The sequence below is a fragment of the Lupinus angustifolius genome, chromosome LG06 (genome assembly GCF_001865875.1).
Source record: "Lupinus angustifolius cultivar Tanjil chromosome LG06, LupAngTanjil_v1.0, whole genome shotgun sequence".
Taxonomy (NCBI): Eukaryota; Viridiplantae; Streptophyta; class Magnoliopsida; order Fabales; family Fabaceae; genus Lupinus; species Lupinus angustifolius.
Genome location: NC_032014.1, coordinates 7742259 through 7767804, shown reverse-complemented (window position 1 = coordinate 7767804; position 25546 = coordinate 7742259). Strand labels below are relative to the sequence as shown.

The 25546-nt window shown below is 34.5% G+C and overlaps 3 protein-coding genes across 7 annotated transcripts; all 3 read left to right on the top strand.

The window, feature by feature from the left end:
- LOC109349484 (probable sulfate transporter 3.3) lies at positions 479-6849 on the top strand. Of its 2 annotated transcripts, none has more exons than XM_019590301.1 (14): positions 479-898; positions 1327-1735; positions 2465-2513; positions 2613-2820; positions 2910-3081; positions 3444-3509; positions 4052-4165; positions 4298-4414; positions 4741-4867; positions 5020-5306; positions 5549-5739; positions 5897-5979; positions 6461-6537; positions 6632-6849. In XM_019590301.1, exons 2-14 carry the CDS (start codon positions 1451-1453, stop codon positions 6812-6814), a joined length of 1959 nt encoding a protein of 652 aa, XP_019445846.1. In that variant the 5' UTR covers positions 479-898; positions 1327-1450; the 3' UTR covers positions 6815-6849. The 2 variants fall into 2 exon arrangements, with proteins under 2 accessions (XP_019445846.1, XP_019445847.1); XM_019590302.1 differs by having other exon boundaries at positions 479-952.
- On the top strand, positions 7783-13598 carry LOC109349483 (SEC12-like protein 2). Of its 2 annotated transcripts, XM_019590300.1 has the most exons (11): positions 7783-8208; positions 8719-8816; positions 9605-9755; positions 10481-10572; positions 10725-10824; positions 12011-12077; positions 12158-12278; positions 12629-12745; positions 12838-12902; positions 13110-13206; positions 13282-13366. In XM_019590300.1, exons 1-10 carry the CDS (start codon positions 7918-7920, stop codon positions 13193-13195), a joined length of 1188 nt encoding a protein of 395 aa, XP_019445845.1. In that variant the 5' UTR covers positions 7783-7917; the 3' UTR covers positions 13196-13206; positions 13282-13366. The 2 variants fall into 2 exon arrangements, with proteins under 2 accessions (XP_019445845.1, XP_019445844.1); XM_019590299.1 differs by lacking the exon at positions 13110-13206 and having other exon boundaries at positions 7784-8208; positions 13282-13598.
- LOC109349481 (filaggrin-2-like) lies at positions 16830-21410 on the top strand. Of its 3 annotated transcripts, none has more exons than XM_019590297.1 (5): positions 16830-17158; positions 17280-17984; positions 18854-19264; positions 20067-20612; positions 20972-21410. In XM_019590297.1, exons 1-5 carry the CDS (start codon positions 16943-16945, stop codon positions 21137-21139), a joined length of 2046 nt encoding a protein of 681 aa, XP_019445842.1. In that variant the 5' UTR covers positions 16830-16942; the 3' UTR covers positions 21140-21410. The 3 variants fall into 3 exon arrangements, with proteins under 3 accessions (XP_019445842.1, XP_019445843.1, XP_019445841.1); XM_019590298.1 differs by having other exon boundaries at positions 16831-17158; positions 18851-19264; positions 20106-20612; XM_019590296.1 differs by having other exon boundaries at positions 16831-17158; positions 18851-19264.

Sequence of the window (25546 nt, the reverse complement as noted above, 5' to 3'; positions counted from 1 at the left end):
ATATGACATATGTCATAAAGAAATACTTCATTTATTAATATTTTTGGTATTGCCAAAAGTATCCATTAATGTTGTGAGTAATGAACTAATCACTCTTGAGATGTGTGACTACCTCTTTCAATAAAAAGTTGCTCTTAAAAATAAAACTCTTAACTTTTTGACCATCCTAAAGATTTAGCAGGGTCTTATACTACTAGGCAAACACCTTGTTGATCTTTGTTTATTAATATGATGTTTAACTTGATTTACTCTGATATATATAATTTTGTGGAAGATTTGTATCATTATTTAGTAGAAGAATAAGTGTAACTTAAACTTACGGAGAAGCATTTCTTTGGGTACTCGAGGAACTTCTTAATAGTTAAGGGGTGTACTGGATTTGTGTTAGCCACCACCTGTTGGAATGAAAAATCTAAAGTCAAATCTACAATCAACAAATTTAAAAACAAAGCTCCCTTGAAATTCTCCCTCCCTCATATTGTCCTTGCCATCTCCTCCTCCCAAATCAGAATATTTACACACACTTCAGGTAAAAAAAGAAAGAGATAATGTGTGGCAAAAAGAACATGAAAATCATTCCATACTTAGTAAATATCAGTTCACATTTGTAAACAAAATTTGTGTTGCACTACTCAAGAAACTATGTACGGCATGCAATTACGCAATCATAAGTCATTAACCTTCACAACTTAGCCCTTATCACAATTATTCAATTTTCCCTTAACTCTAATTCGATCTTCCCTTCTCTATAGCCAAATATTAAAAAGCTAAGAAGAAGAATAATATGGGCTCACGTGGCCATTCATGGTAACCATCGTGGTTGCTAATTCTGTCGTGAAAGGATGTTTTTATGCGACGACTTTGAAGAAGAGGATAATGAAGATACACAATAAAGAAGGTGAACCCAAAACTTCAACATGATTTTAGCTTAGCAATATTCAAAGTTTTTAACGTGAGTGGTATTATTTGTACAACCCTTTTCACTTTTATGGATTGATTTTTAATTTAATCAAGATTCCTAACCTGATCCAATGTGTCAGCTTTGGTGTTGGGGTTTGATGTTTAAAAATTGTTTCCGAGTTATCTTGGTTAGCAATCACATTAAGATTGAGTGGTAATATTTATGGTTTTTAATGCATCGCTTTTCTCACCCATGCTGCTAATTCAAGAAGGTTTCTTTTTTGTTTTTGTAATGTCTGGGTAAGCTTCGTAAGGTTGTAGCAGCATTCATTTATCTCTTCTAATGGCACATTTTGTTTTTTATCAATGTTGCAATTTAGTCTAAGAATGATGATCTTGTCTTATAGTGATTGTGTTGATTAATAGGGTGGAGCTAGGAGGCTCAAATAAAATGCAACTTTGCTCAAACCAAAACAAGAAGCTATAGTACACATCATTAACCAACTGTTCTGTTCTGTTCTGTTCTTCCATACATAATAGTGGCAGTACCATGCAACCACATTTGGTAGATATAACCACGGAAGTGCCGGAAGCGCACCCGGTTGCTCCACCACCCAAACAAAGCACCTTACAAAGGCTTAAAATTTGGACCAAGGAAACCTTTTTCTCTGATGATCCTCTGCGCCAATTTAGGGGACAACCACTTCAAAGAAAACTTATACTTGGAGCTCAATATGTGTTCCCTGTTCTTGAATGGGCCCCAAAATACAACCTCAAACTCTTGAAATCTGACCTTATTTCTGGTATCACCATTGCTAGCTTGGCAATCCCTCAGGTTTATCATCAACTTCTATGCTTCTAAGTCATGAAAATTATTACTTATATGTGTCAAGAACAAACTTTCTCTTAAGTTGTTAGATAACAGTAAATAAATGAATAGTTTATATTTAACACATCCATTTGTACAAGGAACATTATGTACAACATTATTTTGCAGCAGTGGGACAACATGGTATTTTTTTAATATGTGATCAAGACAACTGTGTATGGTCATGTTCGGTTTCTAGGAATGACTCTTGTTGGAGGGGCAACCACAGTATCAAAGGGGATTAGTATTTGATCTTCACATTTTGATATACAAATGATAAAACTCCTTGTACAAGCGCCTTTGGAGCTGCAATTTTTTTATTAGAAGAATAGGGACGCCGATAACATGTCGAAATAAAATTTCTAAAAGGTTTGTTGGGTAATCCAAGTGAATGAAGAAAGTCTCACATTGGGCAAAAATGAATGAGTTAAAGAGCATATAAGTGGATGGACTCATAGACCTAATGCCTTAAGGTTTTGGGTCAAGATGTGGTGTCAAACCCACTTATATGCTTCTTTCACTCAGCGCATGGAAGAATGTTACATCCCATGGATGAAGATCTTCCACAGTGGTATCAGACGGAAGGAGCCGCTAGTATCTCATTTGATGGAGACATGTTCAAGTGTTATTAGGTGAATGTGCATTAATGATTTTATTATGTATCTGAATTTGTTTCTTATGTATTTTTTCATTCAGGGAATCAGTTATGCTAAGCTTGCAAATCTTCCTCCAATTCTGGGACTGTGTAAGTGTATTAGTCGTGGCTGCAGAATGACCTATTTTACTTCACAACCTTGTGCTAATTTATGCTATTCTTATATGTTGGTTTTGCATATTATTTCAGATTCTAGTTTTGTTCCCCCACTTGTGTATGTTGTTCTTGGAAGCTCAAAGGATCTTGGAGTAGGACCTGTTTCTATTGCCTCTCTTGTAATGGGATCCATGCTCCAAGATGAAGTGTCTCCCATTGAAGATCCTGATCTGTTTCTTAAGCTAGCTTTAACTTCAACTTTTTTTGCTGGTCTCTTTCAAGCTGCTCTTGGAATTCTGAGGTATATGATGTAATCACTTCCATATTTTGCATTTTCTTTTTCTTTATTTCGAAATTATACAAATGTAAGGCACTCTTGAATGATTGCAGGCTAGGATTTATCATTGATTTTCTATCTAAGGCCATTCTTCTTGGTTTCATGGCTGGATCTGCTGTAATTGTCTCTTTGCAACAGCTCAAGAGTCTCCTTGGAATCAAACATTTCACTAAAAAGATGGCCATAATTCCCGTTATGAAATCTGTTTTTCATAAAACAGATGAGGTTGGTCCTTAATTATAAGTCGAAAAATGATAAATTATTGTACAAATTAGCCTATAAAACTTTCTACGTATATATATAAGGTTACTTGTGTCACAAGTTAGTACTCCCCTTATCGATGATTGGTTACAAGTACGCGTGTTACTTTTTTGTTGGTAGAGGTTTTTGTAGGCTGATTTTCTAGCATTACTCTGTGACATAAACACACATGGACGTAGGCACATGGACATATATTTATGTCACACAGACTAACATAGAAACACACATGGATATAAACTATGTTTGTCTTTTGGTAAGAAATTATGTTTGTCTATAATTCTATATTCTTCTGTTAAGGAAAATTTGCTATTTGTGGTCTTCTGCAGTGGTCATGGCAAACAATAGTGATGGGGATTTCCTTCTTGGTAATACTACTACTAGCAAGACACGTGGTAAGCTATTTTTATTATTTTAATTATTATGATTATTATTTTACTCCTTCCTTTTTGCAATGTCTGTAAATAACATTTTTTAGAATGTTTATAGATGTAATCAATTATCAACGTTTGGAGTTTTTCAGAATGTTTAGAAAAATATGGTCTCTAAAAAACATTTTAGAAATATAATTCAAGATGAGCAAACATATGGAATTTCATTGTGCTAGAAAATCTGTAATATTGAATAGTGGCCAATAAGATTAATACTTGCTATATATGGTTCCCCCTATATGGACCATTTCAACATATTCAAGCCTAGGATCTCTATGGGATTTAGTAAAGTCCATGATTAAATGAGTATCTCGATCTTCATAATATAGCTAACCCAATAAGAAATTTAAAGGGCACAACCATGAATGTATGTTAAAGTCTATGTGACACAACAGAGTTTCTGTCAATGCAGTTCAGAGAACACCATACTACCTTGCAGGCTTATGTAAGTTATGACTGCAAGCTACTATAACTTGTATTGACATAAGTCAAATAACTAATTTCAGAGCATAAAGAAACCAAAACTTTTTTGGATCTCAGCTGGAGCCCCTCTTGTGTGTGTCATCATCTCTACCATCCTAGCTTTTGCTATTAAGGCTCAACATCATGGCATCAGCATAGTAAGTTTCTGCTCCACACTAAGTTGTTTTCTTAAGCAATAATATTATTATCAGTGCATTTGATAAGCCATTTATTGCTATAAGCTTATTTACTAAACAAATGCTACTACTGTCTGCTGTTGTGGTTGCTAGATTGGAAAGTTGCCAAAAGGAATAAATCCTCCTTCAACTGATAAGTTGATCTTTAATGGAAGTCATCTAGGTCTGGTCATTAAAACTGGATTTATCACTGGCATTTTATCCCTCACTGTAAGTTTGACAATTTTCATTCTCCCCTTCTTCATTTTATTTTGTTTCTGTTTTTAACTTCTAAGTTTACATTTTATATTGTATATTGTGGTAATTTGGGAAGCATTTGTACTAAATATTTGAAAAAGACTCTTGCTATGGGAATTCATATTTAAAGGGAGCAGCTTGAATTATTTAATATTTTGAGATCTTATGCACTCTATCAAATAAGAGTAGATGCACGTTTGCTCATTTCAGAGACAAACTAACATTTAAGGGAGCATAAATGAATTTTACTAATTGGTTTTATCACTAGCACTAAAGGATTAGTGGAATGTTTTAAACAGGAAGGAATTGCAGTAGGAAGAACATTTGCAGCACTCAGAAACTACAAAGTGGATGGAAATAAGGAAATGATGGCAATTGGGCTAATGAATGTGGTTGGCTGCACCACATCATGCTACATTACAACAGGTTAATAATGTATATGGCCTCTGCGGAGGATACATGCGGTTCAAACCAAAAATAATATCTACAACCTAAAAACTTTCCGAAAGGATTTGCTAATGAAGCATAAGTATAGGCGTTAAAAACACATATTAACAAATTTAAACAATGAATTTCAGGATCATTCTCTCGCTCAGCTGTGAATAATAGTGCAGGAGCAAAAACAGCCATGTCTAATGTTATAATGTCTTTGGCAGTCCTGGTGACACTCCTATTTCTCATGCCATTATTTCATTACACGCCTAACGTTATATTGGGTGCAATCATAATAACAGCAGTAATTGGCCTCATTGATATCCCTGCTGCTTATCTCCTTTGGAAGATAGACAAATTCGATTTCCTTGTGATGTTGGTTGCATTCTTTGGTGTTATTTTTATCTCAGTTCAGTACGGCCTTGCTATGGCAGTAAGTTCACTGTTTCTTCAGTTTTTTCTTATAATCATGGTTTTAAATTGCAATTCAAGTGACGATTGTGTGTACTGTGCTTTTACCACAATTAAGGCAAATTATAGGAAAACAAAACCGATGTGGTTGCAAGTGCTGTCACAATACAGTCATGGAAACTAAAGAAGGCTTTAAGACTGCAGTTGCGATTGCGGAAATAAAAATATTAGAACTCTTTGATTAATTCCCCTTGTGTTGATCAGGTCGGGTTATCAATTTTGAAGGTCCTCCTGCAAATTACAAGGCCTAAAACAGTAGTGTTGGGGAAAATACCAGGGACAGACATATATAGAGATCTTCATCATTATAAGGAAGCTGCCAGAGTACCTGGTTTTCTTATTTTAAGAATAGAGGCTCCAATCAATTTTGCAAACATAACATATCTCCATGAGAGGTTGGTTTCGTCTGTTAGACAATGCCTACTGCTCCTGGTCGTAACTTGTGCAGCAAGCATTGTCTAACACTGTCTCTACATATTTTATGAAGTTTATAAAACATTTGTGGCAGCATTGATTACTGTTTTTACTTGACTTATTTGTATCTGTTATTAGGATATTACGATGGATAGAAGAAGTTGAAGAAAATAATTTAATGAAGGACTTCAGCCTTCAGTTTGTGGTTCTGGAAATGTCAGGTAACAAAATCATCAGCAACAAAGATATCAACTGTAAAATTGGAATTTGTGAAGTATATTGTCTTGGTTTCTTACAAATCATATAATCTCTATTGCTACTGTATTAAAACTTAGAGTCTTAGATGATTTTCTTGAGACTCAAGGTAGCCGAATTTTTTTCTTTATATAGAGAATCCGTTTTTTGTTTGGAGTGATTACTTACTATTGGATTTTGAACCTAGTAAGTAAATTTGCCACTTAGACATATATGCAATTCTAGGTTCCATGTGTGCACATAGCGCTCCTCTAATTAGTAAAGACTAGGGATAGAGTGCAACAAGAGTGAGCATTTTCATCCAATGAAGGAGGTTTAGTTAGCACTTAGCAGTCTTTGTTTGAACATATTACAGCACATGCATTATGTACCTTCTTTATATGCAAAATGGGAAAGCACATTCAATCAGAAATGACTTGTTTAAAAAATATGATCTGAGATTTTCAGCTGTTAGCACCGTAGACTCGAGTGGAGTCTCACTTTTCAAGGACTTGAATATAGCATTGGGACATAAGGGCGTTGAGGTGAGAACATTAAACTCCGAAAAACTTTATTTGCACACCTTGATAACTAGGCCTTAAAATCATAACTGTGACTAACTGGAATAATTTGTGACAGCTTGCATTGGTGAATCCTCTAGCTGAAGTCTTAGTGAAGCTGAAAAAAGCAGATGAAGGTCATAATAAGATTCGGGATGATTACCTTTTCGTGACAGTTGGAGAGGCTGTAGCTTCACTTTCATCAACATTGAAGACACCAACAGTGGGAGAAGAGGTACAGGAAACTGTGGTTGAATGCTAAACAAGCAAGTAAATAAGATAGCAGAATAAACCAGCTTAAGTAAAAGGAAGCAGCAACAAAAGAATAGAATAGAGTGGATGTAAATTAATCATTGTAAATTTTAGTTTATTAATTAGCTCTGTAAAGTACTTCCTTGTAGAATTTAAATGTACATTGTCATGTATATTATGCTTACTAGATTTGCCTTACAAATTCAGAAGCTACCTTTGTGCTTTAATTGATAATTCAGACATTGACGTTATTTCAATGTGTTTGGGAGCATATTTGACTCAATGAGACTAGTTGTGAAGAGTTCTGTACAGAACAAAATCTAAAAAAAAGTTAACAAAGAAGAAGAATGTATCAAATATATTAGAATATAAAGATCAATTAAGAATTTTACATAAAAATATAAAAATCACACAGTCAGCTAAAACATTGAAATAGATCCATTGTTATTGAGTTATCTATAAGTATCTCTTTAAATGGTTATATAGTTTGAGAGAAAGTTCTAATTTTAAGACCTCTTCACCTTTTAAATTTACAGTGAATAAAAGATGTGATTTCAGGATCTCAAACAACTATAGAGAATATTTACTACTTGAGCTAGTTGGTAATTTGAATCATATTCAAAGAAGAATCATATGTTGAATATGTCATCAGGAATAAATCAAATAGTGAATTAAGACAAAAATTGAATTAACAGAATCTTGACTCTTCATAATTAAACTTAGTTTGATATTAACACTAGGACATAACTTAATATTAACAAGAATGTAATATTTATGCATTGTTCATTTAAAGATTTATACACAATTTTGAAGAATAAATGACAATAAATATATAAATAATAGGTAATTACAATATGTAAAATATTAATTTTATAATGTAAAAGAAAAACATTAATAATTACAATTTTAAATTTTTAATGTCTAAAACTATGGCTTTTATGTAACTTATTACGACTACACAGAACTCCATCCATAGTTAAGTAATTGAAAAAGTCATATCTCAAAAACGCTTTCAGAAACAGAAGACTAAGACTGAAAGCAGAAAAGAATAAGTACCGAATCACGTTCACGTTAAACCAAACAAAGCTTAGAGAGAGAGAGACGCAGAACAAAATGGACCCTCCCAATTTAAAGAAATACGGTGTTCCTATCTACTCCGTTTCTTGGATCCCACAAAACATCTTCAAATCGCACCAAAACGTAACCGCCGATGACTCTTCCTCCGACACCGATCAAAAATCTCCTCCGGATACGAAGGCGGAGGAGAAGGACGTGACGGAGGGAGTGACCGCCGGGAATTACCTGGTCTTTGCCGGTGGTGGTGGAGAAGGACACAGCGGTATTCCCAATTCTCTGTTGATCGCGCACTTTGATGTTGCATCGAATTCTCTTTCTGATCAACCGGTATGTGATATTTTCGTGTTCTATTCCGGAAATTTTATGAGATTTGATTTACTGACGATATTTTTTTTTAAAATTGGAACTGGTAGATAGAATCAGATCGTATGTTTCTAGTATTGTCAATATGGATTTCATTATGTTTTGAAGGTATTATGATGGCTTAATTTGCATTTAAATCTTACTCTGGTTATAATTTGTTGATATATGAATAATTCTAGTTATTTTATAAATGTCTAATGAGGCTGCATCAAGTTATGCTATTTTTTGGGTCTTTTAGCTTTGTAACAATGCTGCCTGCTATGTTAGAACTAGTATGCAGTTTAGAGGGTTAGTGAGAAATCTGGTAACTATGGTGTAACTTCATTGTTTTTGGATTTGGTAGTAATTGATATTGAAATTTCATCTAATATTGCATAAAGTGTCGATCGAAAGATGTGTTGCATGTGTTACTAATACAGTATTACTGCACTCTCTTGTTTCTTGTTTGTGTAATAACTTTATCAATATTTTCAGGTGAGTAGGCTAGGAACTAATTCTGACTTGCCTTACAGAATGGCAATTCACCCCAATGGAGATGGCCTTATTTGTTCAATGATGTCAAAGAGTTGCAGGTCTTTTGCTTCCCATCTCATCTTTGCTTAAAAGAAGTCACTTCTTTTCATTAAAGAGAAATCCATATAGACTTTGTTTCATTGTTAAAATCTTTATGTCAAATATTTTTTGAGTGGGTAAATCTAGACAAGTTTGAGCATACATGTAGGCCATGCTTGGTTGAGCAGGTGAAAAATGGAGGTATCTTTCATCTAGACTTTACTTTGTCGAGATACACTCCCATTTTCACCTTCTCAATCAATTGGTCTGTAAGCTCAAAACACAGATAATAGTAGGAAAGTAGATTGTCATATATAGCTGACAACTTTTTATGCTTTATAATCCATATGGATAATTAAAAATCCAGAAGTATTAATAAGTGCCTAATATTTTGAGGAACTGCATGAGCTCTACATAGTTTATTTTTACATAAAACATAACCTCTCTTATGTTGACAGACCAGGCTTGGACAGACTTCAGTTAAGAGATATCTTTAAATAAATATGTTGTCTGCTTATGGAAAAACATTTGTATTCTTTTGCTTCTTTTTAATTGTTTTGAGAGGATTGGCAGCTGAATGATTGGTGCATGCATTTGTATATTCCCGCAACAAATCCCTACTGCTGCCACTAACTAAATGACAGTATGGATGTACTGCAGCATGGGAGGGGTATAATAGAGGGTAGTTAATGTTATTGTGTCAGCCTGTAATCTACATGTTTTATGATATTTATGAACTTTGATTTTATTTTCTCTATCATATCTAGCTATAGATCATTACGATCAATATTATGCCTTGTTCTTGCAGATGGTTTGACTGGGACCAAAACGAGGGTTCTGAAAACCATAAGTTAGTTCTGAAGAAGTCGGAGATAGTCCTTACTGGGTTGGAGGATGTTGAACTGCAATTAGCATTGGCATTCAACAATGTTGGTACTGCACTAGCTGCTGGTGGGGAGGTACAGGCTTCATTTACATTAACATAAATGGAAATGAATCTGTATAATGACACTGATAATTTTTAGTATTATGAAAGAGAAAACATGCTTGATGGAAATAACTCCGCTTATTAATTGTTACCGCACTTCATGTTCAATTATGGTATGTTTGCCAAGAGATTAAGATCCAAGCTCTTGTTAGTTAACTGATACTAATATTGTATACTTGCTCCTAATATTGTCCTTCACACAATCGGATGCTATTGATTAATAAAAGTCAATTCCTGTTTCATATACTGAATATGATTATTGATTATAGATTATAACAGTGAACTTATAGTAGAAAGAGTTCTTTTCCTGTAGATGTCATGTAATCATTTGTCCGTCCTCAGTACAAAACATTATCTCTTTTCATTTTATCACTTAACATTAACCCGAAAACATTATTGTCGAAGATGTGTGTGGTTACTGAAGATCCAACCAACATCAATGGCAAGCATCAAATTAAATTGTCACTGTAACTTCAAAAGCTGTCAAAAATCAAGATGTAGCCTTTTCTGTAGCTGCAGCATTTTGTTTCAACTTCACTATTGTGATATATATAGTCTATCCTTTTTGTTTTCCAAGGGAGAATAATTGCTGGCGATATGATGCTTCTAATTTTCTTCAGTACAGGATTGCAGTACCCTCATTCTTTTTTGGTGGAGTAGCATGCCACATAATGTTGTAATTTTGGTGCAGTACAGGATGGCAATCTAAGGGTTTTCAAGTGGCCTAGTATGGAAATTATTCTCAACGAGTCTAATGCTCATTCTACTGTGAAGGACTTACATTTCAGGTTTGTTGTTCATATAAGCACCTCAGAGAGATGTTACTCTTTCACTTTACTATAGTTAGTAGCTCACAGGGAAAAGAAAGAAACAGTAAGAAAGGGGAGAAATAGGGCAGCTTACTGAATTGTGCCTTATAGTCTGGTTTTGTTTGTTGCAGTTCTGATGATAAACTGCTTGTCTCTGTCGGAGGTGCTGGCCCCAGCAGGGTTTGGGATATTTCTTCATCAAAACTCTTGACTACTCTATCAAATGAAAATGTGAGCAATTGTTAAAATCTTACCAGTAGAATAGAAATAGTGAATTTTACTTTAAACTCTGAATCAGTTTGATAACTTTGCAAGCATCACTTGGAAATTTATCTTCCATATCAATTGGTTAAAATTAGGTTATGTTATGAATTATACTCTAATATTGACTTGATATATAGTGATGCCATGAAAATATATAAATCAAATAATTAATTCACGTGGTTTACATATAGTTATATGACAAGTCTAGACTCTAGATGAATTGTGTTGTTATTTTTTATGCATGTGTTTGTTTTAAAACTTTATACATATTATTTATTGTATAATGTTCACCTGCTTACTATTTTTCCGGGTAAGTTAAATTATCATCTATTACCTGAATTTCATAGATGGGTTACAGAAGTAGGGGAAAACATATTATACAAACAATTTTTCTGAGTATAGCATCAAATGGAATTTTGGCTTAGTGGTCCACATTCAACACACTTGTGCCACTCCCTTGCATTGATATATGTTCTGGTCCGTTTTAAGATGTTTTTTTTATAAAAACGATGTGGCTTTAAGAAGATAGGGGACTGGTTCAACATACCGAGCTAGCATTTGCTGGTCGTGACTAATTTTCAGTAATGCCGGTTATTGAGTGTTCAGACCAATATATATGGGCAGGGTCCCAGTTTAACTGGTTGAACTAGCTAATTTACTCTGGTTCTCAAAACTTCATTCAAGGACAGCATATTGTTCTTCAATGCTCCTTTATCAGAGAAGTAGTTGAAGAAGGGAGTGTGGGTATGCAAATATTTACAACAAAGACAACTTACTAACATTATGAGTGAATCAGTATTGAGAAGTTCATATAGTGTTGATCCTTGTCATAACATCAGCATATAGTTGGCGAGAGGAGAAAGCTCACCAAATGTAGCTTTAAGTTAGGTACTGTAAAATAAGTAAAATCCACTTTTGGCTCTTATGCAAAAGTCAAGGTAGGAAGAGTAAAATTCTTTCAGGAACTTTAGTTGGCTCTCATTTTGTTGGTGCCACCTTCAGCACTTTTGGCTCTTCTTTCTTTCTATTCATCTTAATAAGTTTCTTCTTTTATAAAATGAAATTAATACTTTTGGATAACATTATTATTCCCATTGTGGTTTCTTTGTCATTAATTATATATACTAATCATATCATGTTGAATTTCACACAGCGTGATACTTTTAGCTCTTGCAGATTTTCTCAAATAAATGATAGGACTCAGGTCCTATACATCGCCGGTAAATAATCTGCAGAAAAAAAATTCTCTTCTCCTTGTATCTTTATTTAACTGAAACAAGTATTTTATTGTTGTATATAGATAATGGTGGAAGCATTCTGACCTGGAATACGCAAACGTGGAAAAGAATAAACTCAAAACGTATTATTCGTGATGCAATCTCTGCGTTGAATGTCTCGGCTGATGGAAAGTTTCTTTCATGGTACATATTCTAATATCTACTTTTCTACTGCTTAATGGTGCCACTTCATCCTTTTCTTCTTAAGCCACCTGGAAGCATGTTTATTTTTTAGCTTTCCTGCCATTTTAAAAAAGAACAAAATCTAGTTGAGATGTCAAGGGCAATGTTTCAATAACCAGGCCAAACTTATTGGACTGTGAACCATCTATATTCCAAGTTCAAACATAATCCATATCAACCACCCGTTGAATCAATTGAACCATGACCCAGAGGTCTAGCCTGTTCAATCTCCAGCTAGTTTTTCAAAACATTGCTCAAGGATGTAATTCTACAATAACTTATTCCTTCTGTTTTGGTGTGCTGAACTGCAGTGGAACACCTTCTGGGGACATCGTAATTGTAAGTTCAAAAAATATGCAGATTCAGACAATGATAAAAAAGGCTCACCTTGGCATAGTAACTGCTTTAGCGTTCTCCCCTGATTCAAGGTTTGAAGTTTGGGTTCATAATTATTTTATAAATTTTCTTTATTATGCATGCTTAGAAGTAGTTACGCCATAGTTGTGGCTTCTGTATTCAGGGCCTTGGCTTCTGTATCCATGGATTCAAGTGCGAGGGTAACACTAATTGAGGAGAAGAAAAATGGTATGTAAATATTTCATAATATTGTTGACAAATAACAGGTTCTTATTTCGTTTACAGACTGCTTTGTGGAACTCGTACCATATGGTTTAGTTCTTTTATCCTATTAGTCTGCTGAGAAAATTAACCTGGAATATATTACCGGCCTATCGGTGGGGACCAAACTGTGATAAAAAAAAATTGAATGACAAAACATTTCTGTAAATTTAGAAAGTGGAGCACTTGGATTGCTTGCAATGGATGTGTGGCTTCTGAAATTAAAGATCCTTGTGTTTGTGCATGTGTACAATACATGAGCCTATTTAAAGCATGCTTGTGTTTATACATGTTGCTTGCCTAAAATTTTATGTCCTGTTGTGTGAAATTACCTAAGTTTTTTCAGGAGGATTGAACTTGTGGATTGCATTATTTATCCTCCTCCTCGCGGTAGCTGCTTACTTCCTGAAGGTTAAAGGATTTGAAAAGTGAAGTTCCAATATTATTTTATGTGAACATAAAATATATATCACTAGCTAAACAGAGCTTTATGAATGTAACTGGTCAGTTTTGATGCAATTTCAGTTTTTTTTTGGGTTTAAACAGATGATTTTTCATAGTGGTATCATAGTGTACAATGTTTCCAGCTGGAATCAAAGCCATATCATATTGCTTGGTTCAATTTTGCTCGATATTGCAATTTAATTCGTGTCATATTGCTTTGAGAGACAGTTATGATTATATATGCATGTTGTAGGAGTAGTTGAGCTAGGACTTGACATCGTGCCTATCACTTCATGCCGCTCTAATAGTAGGCATAGCAAAAACAACTAATACCCAACCTCAACTTTTTACGGGAAAACCCTAATTTACGTGTGTTTTGGGTTGGGTTCAAGCGAGTTTCGGAATATATATACCCACCTTCACTCCACTCGCTAGATTAACCTTGCCAAATATTATCCATTCATCCAAATTTTGATATCTTATTATATTTTCATCGGTATTATGAGTTAGTTTAAAATTTAAAATTGCAAAGCAATATGGCCCCATTATGACCTGACATGCTCTTATTATATTTACAGGGGTGAGTAGGACATGACCTGCTCACTTAGTATGGCCCGATCATGGCCGGATTTGATAGGGTTCGGTTTCATTGGTTCTACGGGTAGATTTGGGTTCAAAAATAGATCTGGTGTTTAGGGTCAATTAGGGACCAAACATGACCCCATCTGGCTTGTTCCATGATCATTTTATCATGTTTGTATGTATTATTTAAATGTGTAAAGAGTAATTATACCATAATTTTTTCATCATATATACACGGGTAATAATATGTATACATATATCATTTTATATATCAAATTAGATATTCATAATAATAAATAATATTGAGAATATCTTATCTAAAATGAATATGTATTATATTTAATTAGTTCAGGGTTGAGTTCGGGTTTAAAGATTGACCCTATCGAAATTTAGGGTCGGATTAGCTTCGGGGCTAGGTTCGAGTTCAAAAAATAATTTGATATAGGGTTTATTTGGTTGCACAAGAAAAAATAATAAAAGAAAGAAGTGAGAAGGAGAAAATTGAGAAATATAATAGATTTTTGTGATCTTTGGTATTAGAGAATAATAAGAAAAAATGAATAAAAAATGTATTTTTTCTATTTCTCTTTTATTTGGTTGAATAGAAAATGAGAGAAGAGGTGATGTTATAATTTAAATGATAAAAATATCCTAAATAAAGAAAAATATTGTTTTTATTATTAGTTAAATATAAATATTATAATTTTAATTATAGATTTTATTAAATATATTTTATTATAACTTCATCTGACATTGTTATTAATATTTTTTTATATTTAAAATAAAGTTGTTTATATTAGTAGTATTCAAAACTAAAAAGTAGATAAAATAAACAAGTTGAAGGACATTTTTGTCATTCTGTGAAAAAAATTCATCTTCTCTCCATTTTATCACCAAAGTAGGAGAGAAATTTTTTTTGTTAGCCCCACCTACTTTTTATTTCTCCTATATTTCTCTCTTCTCAATCAAAGAGGAGAAAATTTTATTTTTTCTTCTATCTTTCTCATTATTTTCTCTTCACTCTAACTCTCATATATCAAATAAAGGCTTAGAGCTGAGTAAGAAACAAACATTAACATGTCTCAACCGATCCATGTTCACTCCTACTTGTTTGGGATTTATGGTAGAATTAAGCTTTGACAGAATAAGACTTCATAGTACCGAGTTTGATAAAATTTAAATACGATATGATGTTTGTTGTTACATTGTATAAGGAAAAATTGGCATGGTGGTAGCAAAGATGACACTGGGATTATAATAAATGATGCAATGATATGATTTGCCTTTTATCTAAATGATAAAATTATTATGTTAATTTTGTCAAACGAAGTCTAATTCTCCATAATAAATAAAAGAGAATAGTGAAACTTTTGATTGATGTTCCACATATACCTAACATTATAAGAGAGAATTTTAGTGTTCAGATTTGTAATTTTTTTCTGTCATGAAGAAGAATGTGTTAATTTAATAGATTTAATTAAAATGGATGATTAAAAAATTATTGAATTATGCTTATTGATTCTTATATTTTATAAGCTTTCACATAGTTCATATATTTTTAATTGAAATAAATAATTGTGAAGTTCATTCTTTACACTTATGGGCTTAATCTCATTTATATTTCTCAAAATAGTTTGTCGTGATATGTTAATTCGTTGCATGGTTCTGCATGGCGTTGAGACATGTTTCATTGTGCGTGTATATCATTAACCATCACCATAAATAAAATATTACTAATATTAAAATTATCAATAATCACCTCTTTGGGAACCACGCTAACGTAGGAAAATCATGATTTACTGTTTTATTTAAAAAATAAAACACAAATTTTTTCGTAAATATGGATATTTTAAAATAAATATAGTATACTCTAATCTTTTAATCCACATATTTTTTTTATTTTACGCCTCGTAATTCTTCCTCGGCCAGGCTTGGGCAGAATAGAAAAGCAAGTAAATTAGTAGCATAGCAAAAATAAAATGCGTTCCTCGTCATTAATATATTTGCTCGCGGTAATTGTAGCCTCTCGGGAGAATTGATGACTGCATCAAAGATGCACTGGCTATTGCTAGTCATACCCTTTTTCGTCTCCATGTCCACACACAGGGGCGACGTAAAAAAGGAAAGAGAGGGATGGGGTTTCTCTCGCTTTTGACAGAGCGGGCCCCGGCGGGAGGCCCGCATGACGGGCTATTAGCTCAGTGGTAGAGTGCATCCCTGATAATTGCGTCGCGTGCCTAGACTGTGAGGGCTCTCAGCCACATGAATAGTTCAATATGCTCATCGGTGCCTGAGATGTGGATCATCCAAGGCACATTAGCATGACGTACTTCTCCTGTTCGAACTGGGGTTTGAAACCAAACATCTCTTGGTCTGTGAAGATACGTTGTTGTTAGGTGCTCTGTTTTCTTTTTCATTGAGGTCAAACCTAAACCTGTGCTCGAGAGATAACTGTCCATATACTGATAAGGAATATATGAATTATTGAGAAGAAAGGAGTCGTGGTGGTCCCCCGGCCCGGTTGTTGTTGTTTAAACTTTGCGACCACTAAATTTAGAACTATTTTCACACAAACTCATGTATACCTCCCCCCATTATAACCAAACATTTTTTCCTATGCCTTGATTTTCCATATAATCTAGTTGTTTTTTCTCTATATCACTTCATGTGTAGGTCATAATTATTTGAAGAAAAAACCTAATAAATATAATTCGACAAGAAGAAGAATCACGAACATTTGATTTTTTGTCTTTCTTAATCTCAACATTTGCGTGATCAAAAACCGACCCCCAAACCCCACCGTGAACTACATGCACATGCTTAATGCTTAAGTAAAAAAAAGAATAGAATCTCTATTTTTATTTAATTTTATGAGAAGTATAAAAGATAGGGCATCGAAAAAATCATTTGCTCTGTCCAAAACCCTTCTTCTGTTGTTTTTCACATTTCTCTGACAAACTATTACATGCTGCTGCGCAGTGATGGATAATGCTACTGCTATGGATCCTTCATCCATTTCCCTTGGCGAAGATTCTAGAAGCACAATGAATTACCTCAAACACACTCTCTTGTCTCGTCTCAAAGAATCTAATCCCTCCCTTTGTTTCAACACCGATCATGTCTCTTCATATATTCAACAGCGTCTTCCGCATCTTTTCCCTTCAATCAACATACCCTCTCATCTCCCTTATGCTCTGGTAACTCTTATCTCTTTTTTATTATTCAATTTAGTATCTTTTTTCAAATGGGTATTTTGTTTTGGTGTTGTTTTTGGAATCAGAATTGATATGGCTTTGTGTTTTATTTATTTGGTTGTAGATGATAGAAAATGCAATAAAGGGGTTGGGTGAGAGAAATGGATCAACTGAGGAGGCTATATCTGATTTCATTAAAGATGAATATAAGGATTTACCATTGGCCCACACGAGGATTCTGCGTGTTCAATTGAAAATGCTTTGTGACAATGGGGAGCTTGTGTGTAAGGAGGGTGGGAGGTATGTGTTTGTGGTCGATGATGTTGATGTTTGTATTGGTGGAATGAGTGATGAGGATGGGAAAAGGGCAGAAATGAAGGGTGGCAATAAGGGAAAGAGAGGGGGAAATAAGAAGAGTGAAGGAAAGGAGAAAAAACGATTGTCTGGGTTACATGTTGCTCCGACCGATGATGAACCTAGTAAGGCAGTGGTTGAGTCCATACAAGAACAGGTGGAAGTTGAAGGGGATACTTTAGTTAGTGAAATGGTTGAGGTACAGGGACAATCTGAAAAGGGAATGGGTGGTGATGGTAACGGGACAAAAGTTAAGTGTAGCAAGCAGAGGAAGAGAAGGAAAAAGAAATATACTGATGGAAAGAGGGAGAAAAGAGGGAGAACGAAAAGGCAAGTGTCACAGTTGCCTGATGCTAAGGCTGATGAACCAGGCAGGGTGTTGGAAGAATTCACACAAGAACAGGTGGAAGAGGAAGCGATTCTTTTGCTTGAAAACGCTGAAGAGCATGAACAAGAGATTCTTTCACAAACTCAGGTATACGGTGTTTCATTAATCTTTGGCTTTTGATGTTTATACTTAAATTAGCCTTCATGTTCTTGTGCTGTTGCCTGTTTGTACCTTTTATGTTTGAAGTTCTTTGCATATGAAAATTTTCTGGATTAAAAAAAGTTTTGTTAGCTATTCTTTTAGAAAGAAGTACAAATTGGACAGAACTTTAGTGACGTTCCTGCTTATTTGTTTCCTTTTGTCAATTTTCAATAATTGGCAACCTAGTGCTATATAAAGCTCCTGGCATGCACGTCTCTTGGGCCGGGTCCAGGCCCACTATTTGAGATTATCGTAGACACTAGGCAGCCTTGCTTTGCATTGTTTCTAGATGCTGATTCCATGGCTTAAAACTTGTAACATCCAGTGAGATGGCGACAATGCAGCAAATCACCTCTTGTTTTACTCAACCCGACAAACTATATTTATTAAAGACAAAATACATGAGTTCTCCTCCACTTTCAATCCACATTAGATAAGATGGTGGGTTCCATGACTTAAACTTGTTATGATTGAGTCAGATGGCAACAATGTGCCAACGCTCCTCCCCTTGTTTTGCTCTACCTGACAAACTATATTTTTACAAGCTAGCTTTCTTACAATATTAACATTTCCTAAAACATTTAAACACATGTTGAATACCAACACATATAACATTCCCGTTCAACATGTTTTATTCTGTTTCTTTTCAATCTTTCATGATAATAAACCTCACATATTATATTTTTTCCTGTTGACCTCTATGGAGTCATTGGCCTTGCTATTTCTTACTTTATTTCTAGAAATAGAAGTTCATACCTATTACCCCTTTGATTTGTGGGTGTGCTGATGTTTTTAAGATTTTTTATCAACAGCAGGATTCCGTACTGCATTTGGAAACAATTTATTCATCCCAGCAGCCATTGCCGCTTTCTATTTCCGAAGGGTTTTCAAAGGGTACATCAGCAGGGATAGAGCATGATGATAACCCATTGTCAAGTGATCCTGAGCAGAAACCATTTAAGCATCCCAAAAGAACGCCTTGTAAACCAGAGCTTGCTGCATACCAAAGTAAGAGGCTGTTACAAGCAGTAGATCAAGCTCATCAGCGTGGTCAAGGTAGAGGCAGAGGTCGGGGTAAAGGTAGAGGAAGAGGTAGAGGTCAGCAGAGGCCTACTAAACTAAGTCATGATAAAGACCAACGTGAAGAGCAGTTACAGCAAGGGGTTCGAGAAGCAGAAGCTCAAGCACAAAGTGAAGGGGAAAAGTCACAAGTTTCACATATTCAGGTATACCATGTTTCCATAATCTTTGGCTTTGATGTTGATACTTGATAGTTACCCTTTATGTTATTGTGCTGTTATTTACTTTTTTGTTTAGAGTTCATGGCATATAAAAAAATGATTTTTTTTGCAAAAGTTATGTTAGCTATTTTTAAAAGTTAAAACTAAAAGATTGGACAGAGCTTTAGTGGCATTCCAGGTTTTGTTTCCTAATTCGTACTTATTTGTTCCCTTTTATCATTTTTCAATGAATGGCAACCTAGTGCTATATAAGGCTTCTGGTGTGCATGTCAAATGGGAAGTGTCTGGGCCCTCTATTTGTGTCTATAGTAACACTCGACGGTCTTCCATTGCATTTTGTTGATAAATGCTGATTCCACGTCTTAAACTTGTATCTGTCAAGTCATATGGCGACAATGCGCCAAATTTCCCCCTGTTCTAGTCGACCCGACAAACTATATTTATTACTAGCTAGTTTGCGTACAATCATAATGTTTCCTAAAAAATCTAAACACATGTTCGTTACGTTTTGCATATAAAATTCCTGTTCAACATGTTTTATTCTTTGTTTCTTTTCAATCTTCAATGATGATAAACCTCATTTACTGTTTTCCCCTTTTGACCTTTTTGGAGTCGTTGACCTTACTACTTTCTTACATTATTTCTAGAAATGTAAGTGTGTACCTATTCTTCTTTTGATTTGTGAGCATATTGAATAGTTAATGTGCAAGATTTGTTACCAACAACAGATCTGGAAACAATTTGTTCATCCCAGTTAACTACGCCAAATTTTCAATTTGATTCCCAGAAGCCATTGCTGGTTCCTATGTTAGAAGGGTTGCCAAAGGGCATACCACCAGCTGGGATAGAGCAAGATGAGAACCCATTGTCAGGTGATCCTGAGAAGAAAACACTGAAGCGTCCCCGAGGAAGACCTTGTAAATCAATTGTAACTCCATACCAACGTAGGAAACTGTTAAAAACACAAGATCAAGCTCCGCATTATGGTCAAGGTAGAGGTAGTGGCAGTGGTAGTGGCAGTGGTAGTGGCAGAGGTCAGGCGAGGCCTCCTAAACTAAGTCACGATACAGATCAATGTAAAGAGCAGTTACAACAAGAGGATTGCGCTCAGCAGCATGATAGAGGGAGGGGGAGAGGGAGAGGGAGAGGCAGAGGTCGAGGGAGGGCTCTTAAACTTGACCAGAATGCCAATCAATATGAGGAGTTCTTACAACAAGAGGATCGAGCTCAGCAGCATGATAGTGGTAAAGGTCGGGGGAAACCTCATGAACTTGATCAGAATGCAAATCAATCTGAGGAGCAGTTACCACCACAAGACGAAGCTCCAAGTCTGGTAACCCCTCATATTCATGCTTTATCCTTACGTCAGTTGTCTTTTAATTTGTTCATGTTGTAGATATAGGAATGTCATTGTAACAAGCAACAAATATATAGGTCTAAAAGTAATAAATTTTTGCAAGCATTCAAACTAGATTGCTGAATGGACAGGAGTTTGTGAGCCAAAGAGAAAACTATTGTCCTTGAAAAAACGTGGTTAGGTTTCGTAAATATATGTTAAGGTAGGTATAAATATGGACATAACTTTAATATTGTCCAATGCTATCTATTTGCTAGTAGTGAGAATGCTAATTTCTTTGTAATTCAGTTTCGAGTATACTGTTAACTTAATCATGCCTCTAACTCTTTATGAAGCTGGAGTTGGCACCACATGTTGAGCAAACATGCGAAAGCCTGTCTATGGAGAATGTCCTTAATTCATTATCAGATGCAAACCCGACCCTCCAGCAGCTACGGCCAGAACCGCAGAATGAAGATCTAGGTCAGGATCTGCCGCAAGCCACAAGACCCACAAGAAAGTGAAGATCAACCCATAGTCGGGGCAAGCCACCTATAATAAATCAAGACTGAAGCAGCTGTACTGAACTTTACCGGTGAGTGAAGTTAACCTAGAAGTGATTCTGGTGGGTGAAGGTAACCTAGAAGTGATTCTGGTGCGTGAAGTTAACCTATAAGTGATTATTTAACTGTCAGCTCTTCAAGGGTTCTCTTATATGGCCTTCAGCATGGTAGTCTCTTCTAACCTTTACAAGTACTAAACTCAGAACAAATTATCCAGTGTTTAGGATTGGTATCAAGGACTAGTTTAATTTGAAATAGTATTATCATTTTGAATTATTAATTTGCATGTGTACATGTTATCTAAGTTGTCATAGAAATATTCCATTGCACTTCATGGTTCTATTGTTAATTTGAATGTATTGTGTTTACTTAAAATTACTTTCCGATGACTATTTGAAATTTAAGGTGGCGTGCTTTGCTTAAGAAAAATGTTTGTCTTGGTAATATTTGTTTCTTGATTTTTTGTTTAAATCTTTTAAAATAGAAAACAGTTATAAACCTACTCTGCACATTAATATCACCCAAAAAACTATCCTATCATAGTCATTATTTGATATGCAACAGGATAAAAAGTATTGAAACTCATAATCAATGGTGTAGGTGTAGGTGTTAGGGAGTATATTTGTTGTTCTACTTTTTGTACCACTCAATATACCATCAACTTTGATTGGTTGAAAATAAATTTGTTAAGTTAAATTATAATTATTAAATATTTTTTTGTCAATCACACTTCCTGACACACAGAGTAACACACAGAATGACACAAAATAGTGGGACAATAGATGTGATCATGTTATGGGTCAATTGTTCAGATTTTAGGATCATTAGTTACTTGAGACTATGATTTAAATTGTTGCCCGGTTGAGGTGAATGACGCATCCATATCACACCGCAGTTGTGGTGTGATTCCAAATCACATTAATGTGGCCGCATCCGGCTGCAGCGTAACGGCCATAATTTGCATTGCAATGTCGCAATGACCACAATTACAATATTTGCAATCGTTATTGCAATCACGACAACAACCACCATCATTTAAAACATGCCTTGAGACTAACCAAATGTTAAGATCGCAAAGGAGCCTGAGTACTTTATATAGTTTCGAATAAAAACAATAAAATTCAAATGTTATGGTACTTGAAATGCAGTGTTGGTCGAAATCATAGATCCCGTGTTATTGATGGACTGTGTAAATATGATATTCCATTAATCAAAGACGGATCCTAGATCTAACGTTAATGTTGTCAAATTGCATGGAATCAAAAAACAATTATAAAATAATATAAAACACAATCAGAATCACGATATTAGTATTGTTCATCTTTTTATATTTATTGCATAATAATTTCATCATGTATATACATGTATATTTATTATTTACTGATTTTAAATATAATAACTGTTATGTGCATGTTTGGGATAAATTTAGTAGAATTAAAAATTACTTTTAGAGGTTAACAATATGATTAATTTTATTTAAAATTAAATTATAATTAACACGTATATTCTAGGATAGTATAAGAAATTTTAAATTTTATATACAAATATTGATTAGGAAAATAAGGATGAGAATGAAATATGTTAAAGTTTGAACATAACGATATATAAATAATGACATAGCATTCTAATGTCTAAATTTTTGTTTTGTAAAGATGGTATATTTAGATCCACTTTATTAACATGCCAAAAAAAATGAAGGAATTTACTTTTTATTCCTTTTGACAATTCCACTTTTAAATGTAATAAAATAATTGACATAACTTTTCACGAATTGATGAATGAACTCTTAAACTTTTCATATTGTATGACAAATCAGGCTTTTAGCTTTATAAGTAGTTTGTAGCTTTTTAACTCAACCAAAAAATTACTAGAATTTTTTAGTAAACAAAAATTAAAGGTAATTTATAACTTTAAAAAATGAAGTTTACAGTATTAAAAATTTACTTCTGGAAAGTTAATTAAAGTAATATTTAGAAAATGAAAACATAATTCTCAATTATATTAGATGTACTCAACTAAAACCTCCTATAATATATTAAAAATATTTATTAAAATAGAAAAAATAAAAAATACATATTAATAAAAAAAAACAGGTATATTATTCGCTCCTACCTTTCCTTGGTAAATATAAAAACTGTAAAACGTGTTTATTTGCTTCACACATATTTACATGGTATATGGTACAATATATAGGACATGTGGCATGACTAGTTACAGAATGTTTTCAGTTATAGCAATCCCTAAGATAGCGCTTATGTTGAATGCTCTGATTGTGGTAATGCCTATAATATCTCATGCTATTATTATATGCCGTTGACACTGTTGATTACTGCAATTGTGCCTAGGATCGTGGCTGTGTTGAATGCATGGACACTGTATCCTTAACACGCCCCCGCAAGATAGGGGTACCATCAGCTACACCTATCTTGAAGCGAAGGTCTTGATGTCGCTGCCTTGATAAGGGCTTCGTGAGACAGTCCGCAAGTTGGTCTTTAGTGGAAACATGTTGAACCCGAATTTGGTTATGACGAGCATGATCTCGGACAAAATGAATGTCTATAGCAATGTGTTTCATGCGACTGTGAAAGACCGGATTGACTATAAGATAAGTAGCTCCCAGATTATCACAATAGATGGTAGGGGTACTCGGTAAAGGAACAACAAGTTCAGATAGTAGTGATGATAACCAGAGAACTTCGGCTGAGGCAGATGCGAGTGCTCGGTATTCTGCTTCGGTGGATGATCTTGCCACTGCTTTTTGTTTGAAGGACTTCCAAGATATTGGGTTACCGCCGTAGAATGTAATGTTAGCAGATGTGGAGGTATAGTCATCTCTATTTCCAGCCCAGTCTGCATCACTAAATGCGTAAAGTGTATTAGAGGGCGATCGCTTCAGGTGGAGTCCATGAAAGATGGTAGCTTTGAGGTACCGTAGAAGTCTTTTCAAGGCTGTAAAGTGTATGGATGATGGTTTCTGCATGAATTGAGCAAGTTTGTTTACAGTATAGGCTATGTCTGGCCTTGTCATTGACAAGTATTGGAGTGCTCCAATGATGCTTCTGTATTCTGTAACATTTGCTATAGCAACACCATCATATCGTGTGAGGGAAGAGGTGGTGGACATTGGGGAATGAACAATCTTAGCATCTGCCATCTTTGTGCGATCAAGCAAGTCATGAATATATTTGTGTTGACTAAGAAATAGCCCTTGAGATGTAGGAATGACTTCAACTCCAAGAAAGAAATGAATGTATCCCAGGTCTTTAATGGAAAACACAGTGGCTAATGTTGAGAGACACTTTTGAATTGCTTGATAGTTGTTGCCTGTAATTAGAATGTCATCAACATATACTAAAGTGTATAGTTTGATAGTACCTTTGAAGTAGATGAACAATGATGGATCAGACTTGGAGTTGACAAAGCCATATGACAGTAAAAACGAGTGTAAGGTGTGGAACCAAGCTCGAGGAGCCTGTTTGAGTCCGTACAAGGATTTCTTTAGGCGACAAACATGATCAGGATAATCGGGATGATGGAAGCCAGGTGGCTGCTGCATATATACAGTTTCAAGAAGTTTGCCATGTAGGAACGCATTGTTGACATCTAACTGGTGAATGTGCCAATGTTGTTGAATTGCCAAAGTAAGAACTAACCGAACTGTTGATGGCGTAATCACTGGGCTGAAAGTTTGATGATAATCTAGACCCGGACGTTGATGAAATCCTTTGGAAACTAGACAGGCCTTGTATCTATCAATAGAACCATTGGGGTGTCGCTTCACTCTAAAACCCACTTACACCCGATTATATTAGATGCTGTATGTTTAGGAACCAGGTCCCATGTGCCCTGCTGGATTAAAGCATTAAATTCTGATGACATTCTAATTACAGGCAACAACTATCAAGCAATTCAAAAGTGCCTCTCAACATTAGCCACTGTGTTTTTCATTAAAGACCTGGGATACATTCAAAAAAATATTAGTATAAAACAAACAAAAATAAAATATTAGATACCAAATTATAACTAAAATATATAAAAAAAATTATCTATATATTTAATTACTCAAATTTAATAAATGTGTATGCACTTTTTAATTATTTTTAAGTTTTAATTAATTATAAAACCAGTTTTATCAACAATTTTACTTTACTACACAGCTAAAATTTTAACTAAAGAAACATGGGAAATGAGCAACATGTTTTGGTACGAGAAAGGAGAAAAGATTCATTACTCATAAGTCATAACAACTGCCCATGTTTCCAACGTACAATCCCAAGAATATAATAAAATATAAAACGGAAAATGTTTTATTTAAATAAAAAAACATAACTCTAGCATTAGCTTATTAAGGTTATTGGTTAAGAACTT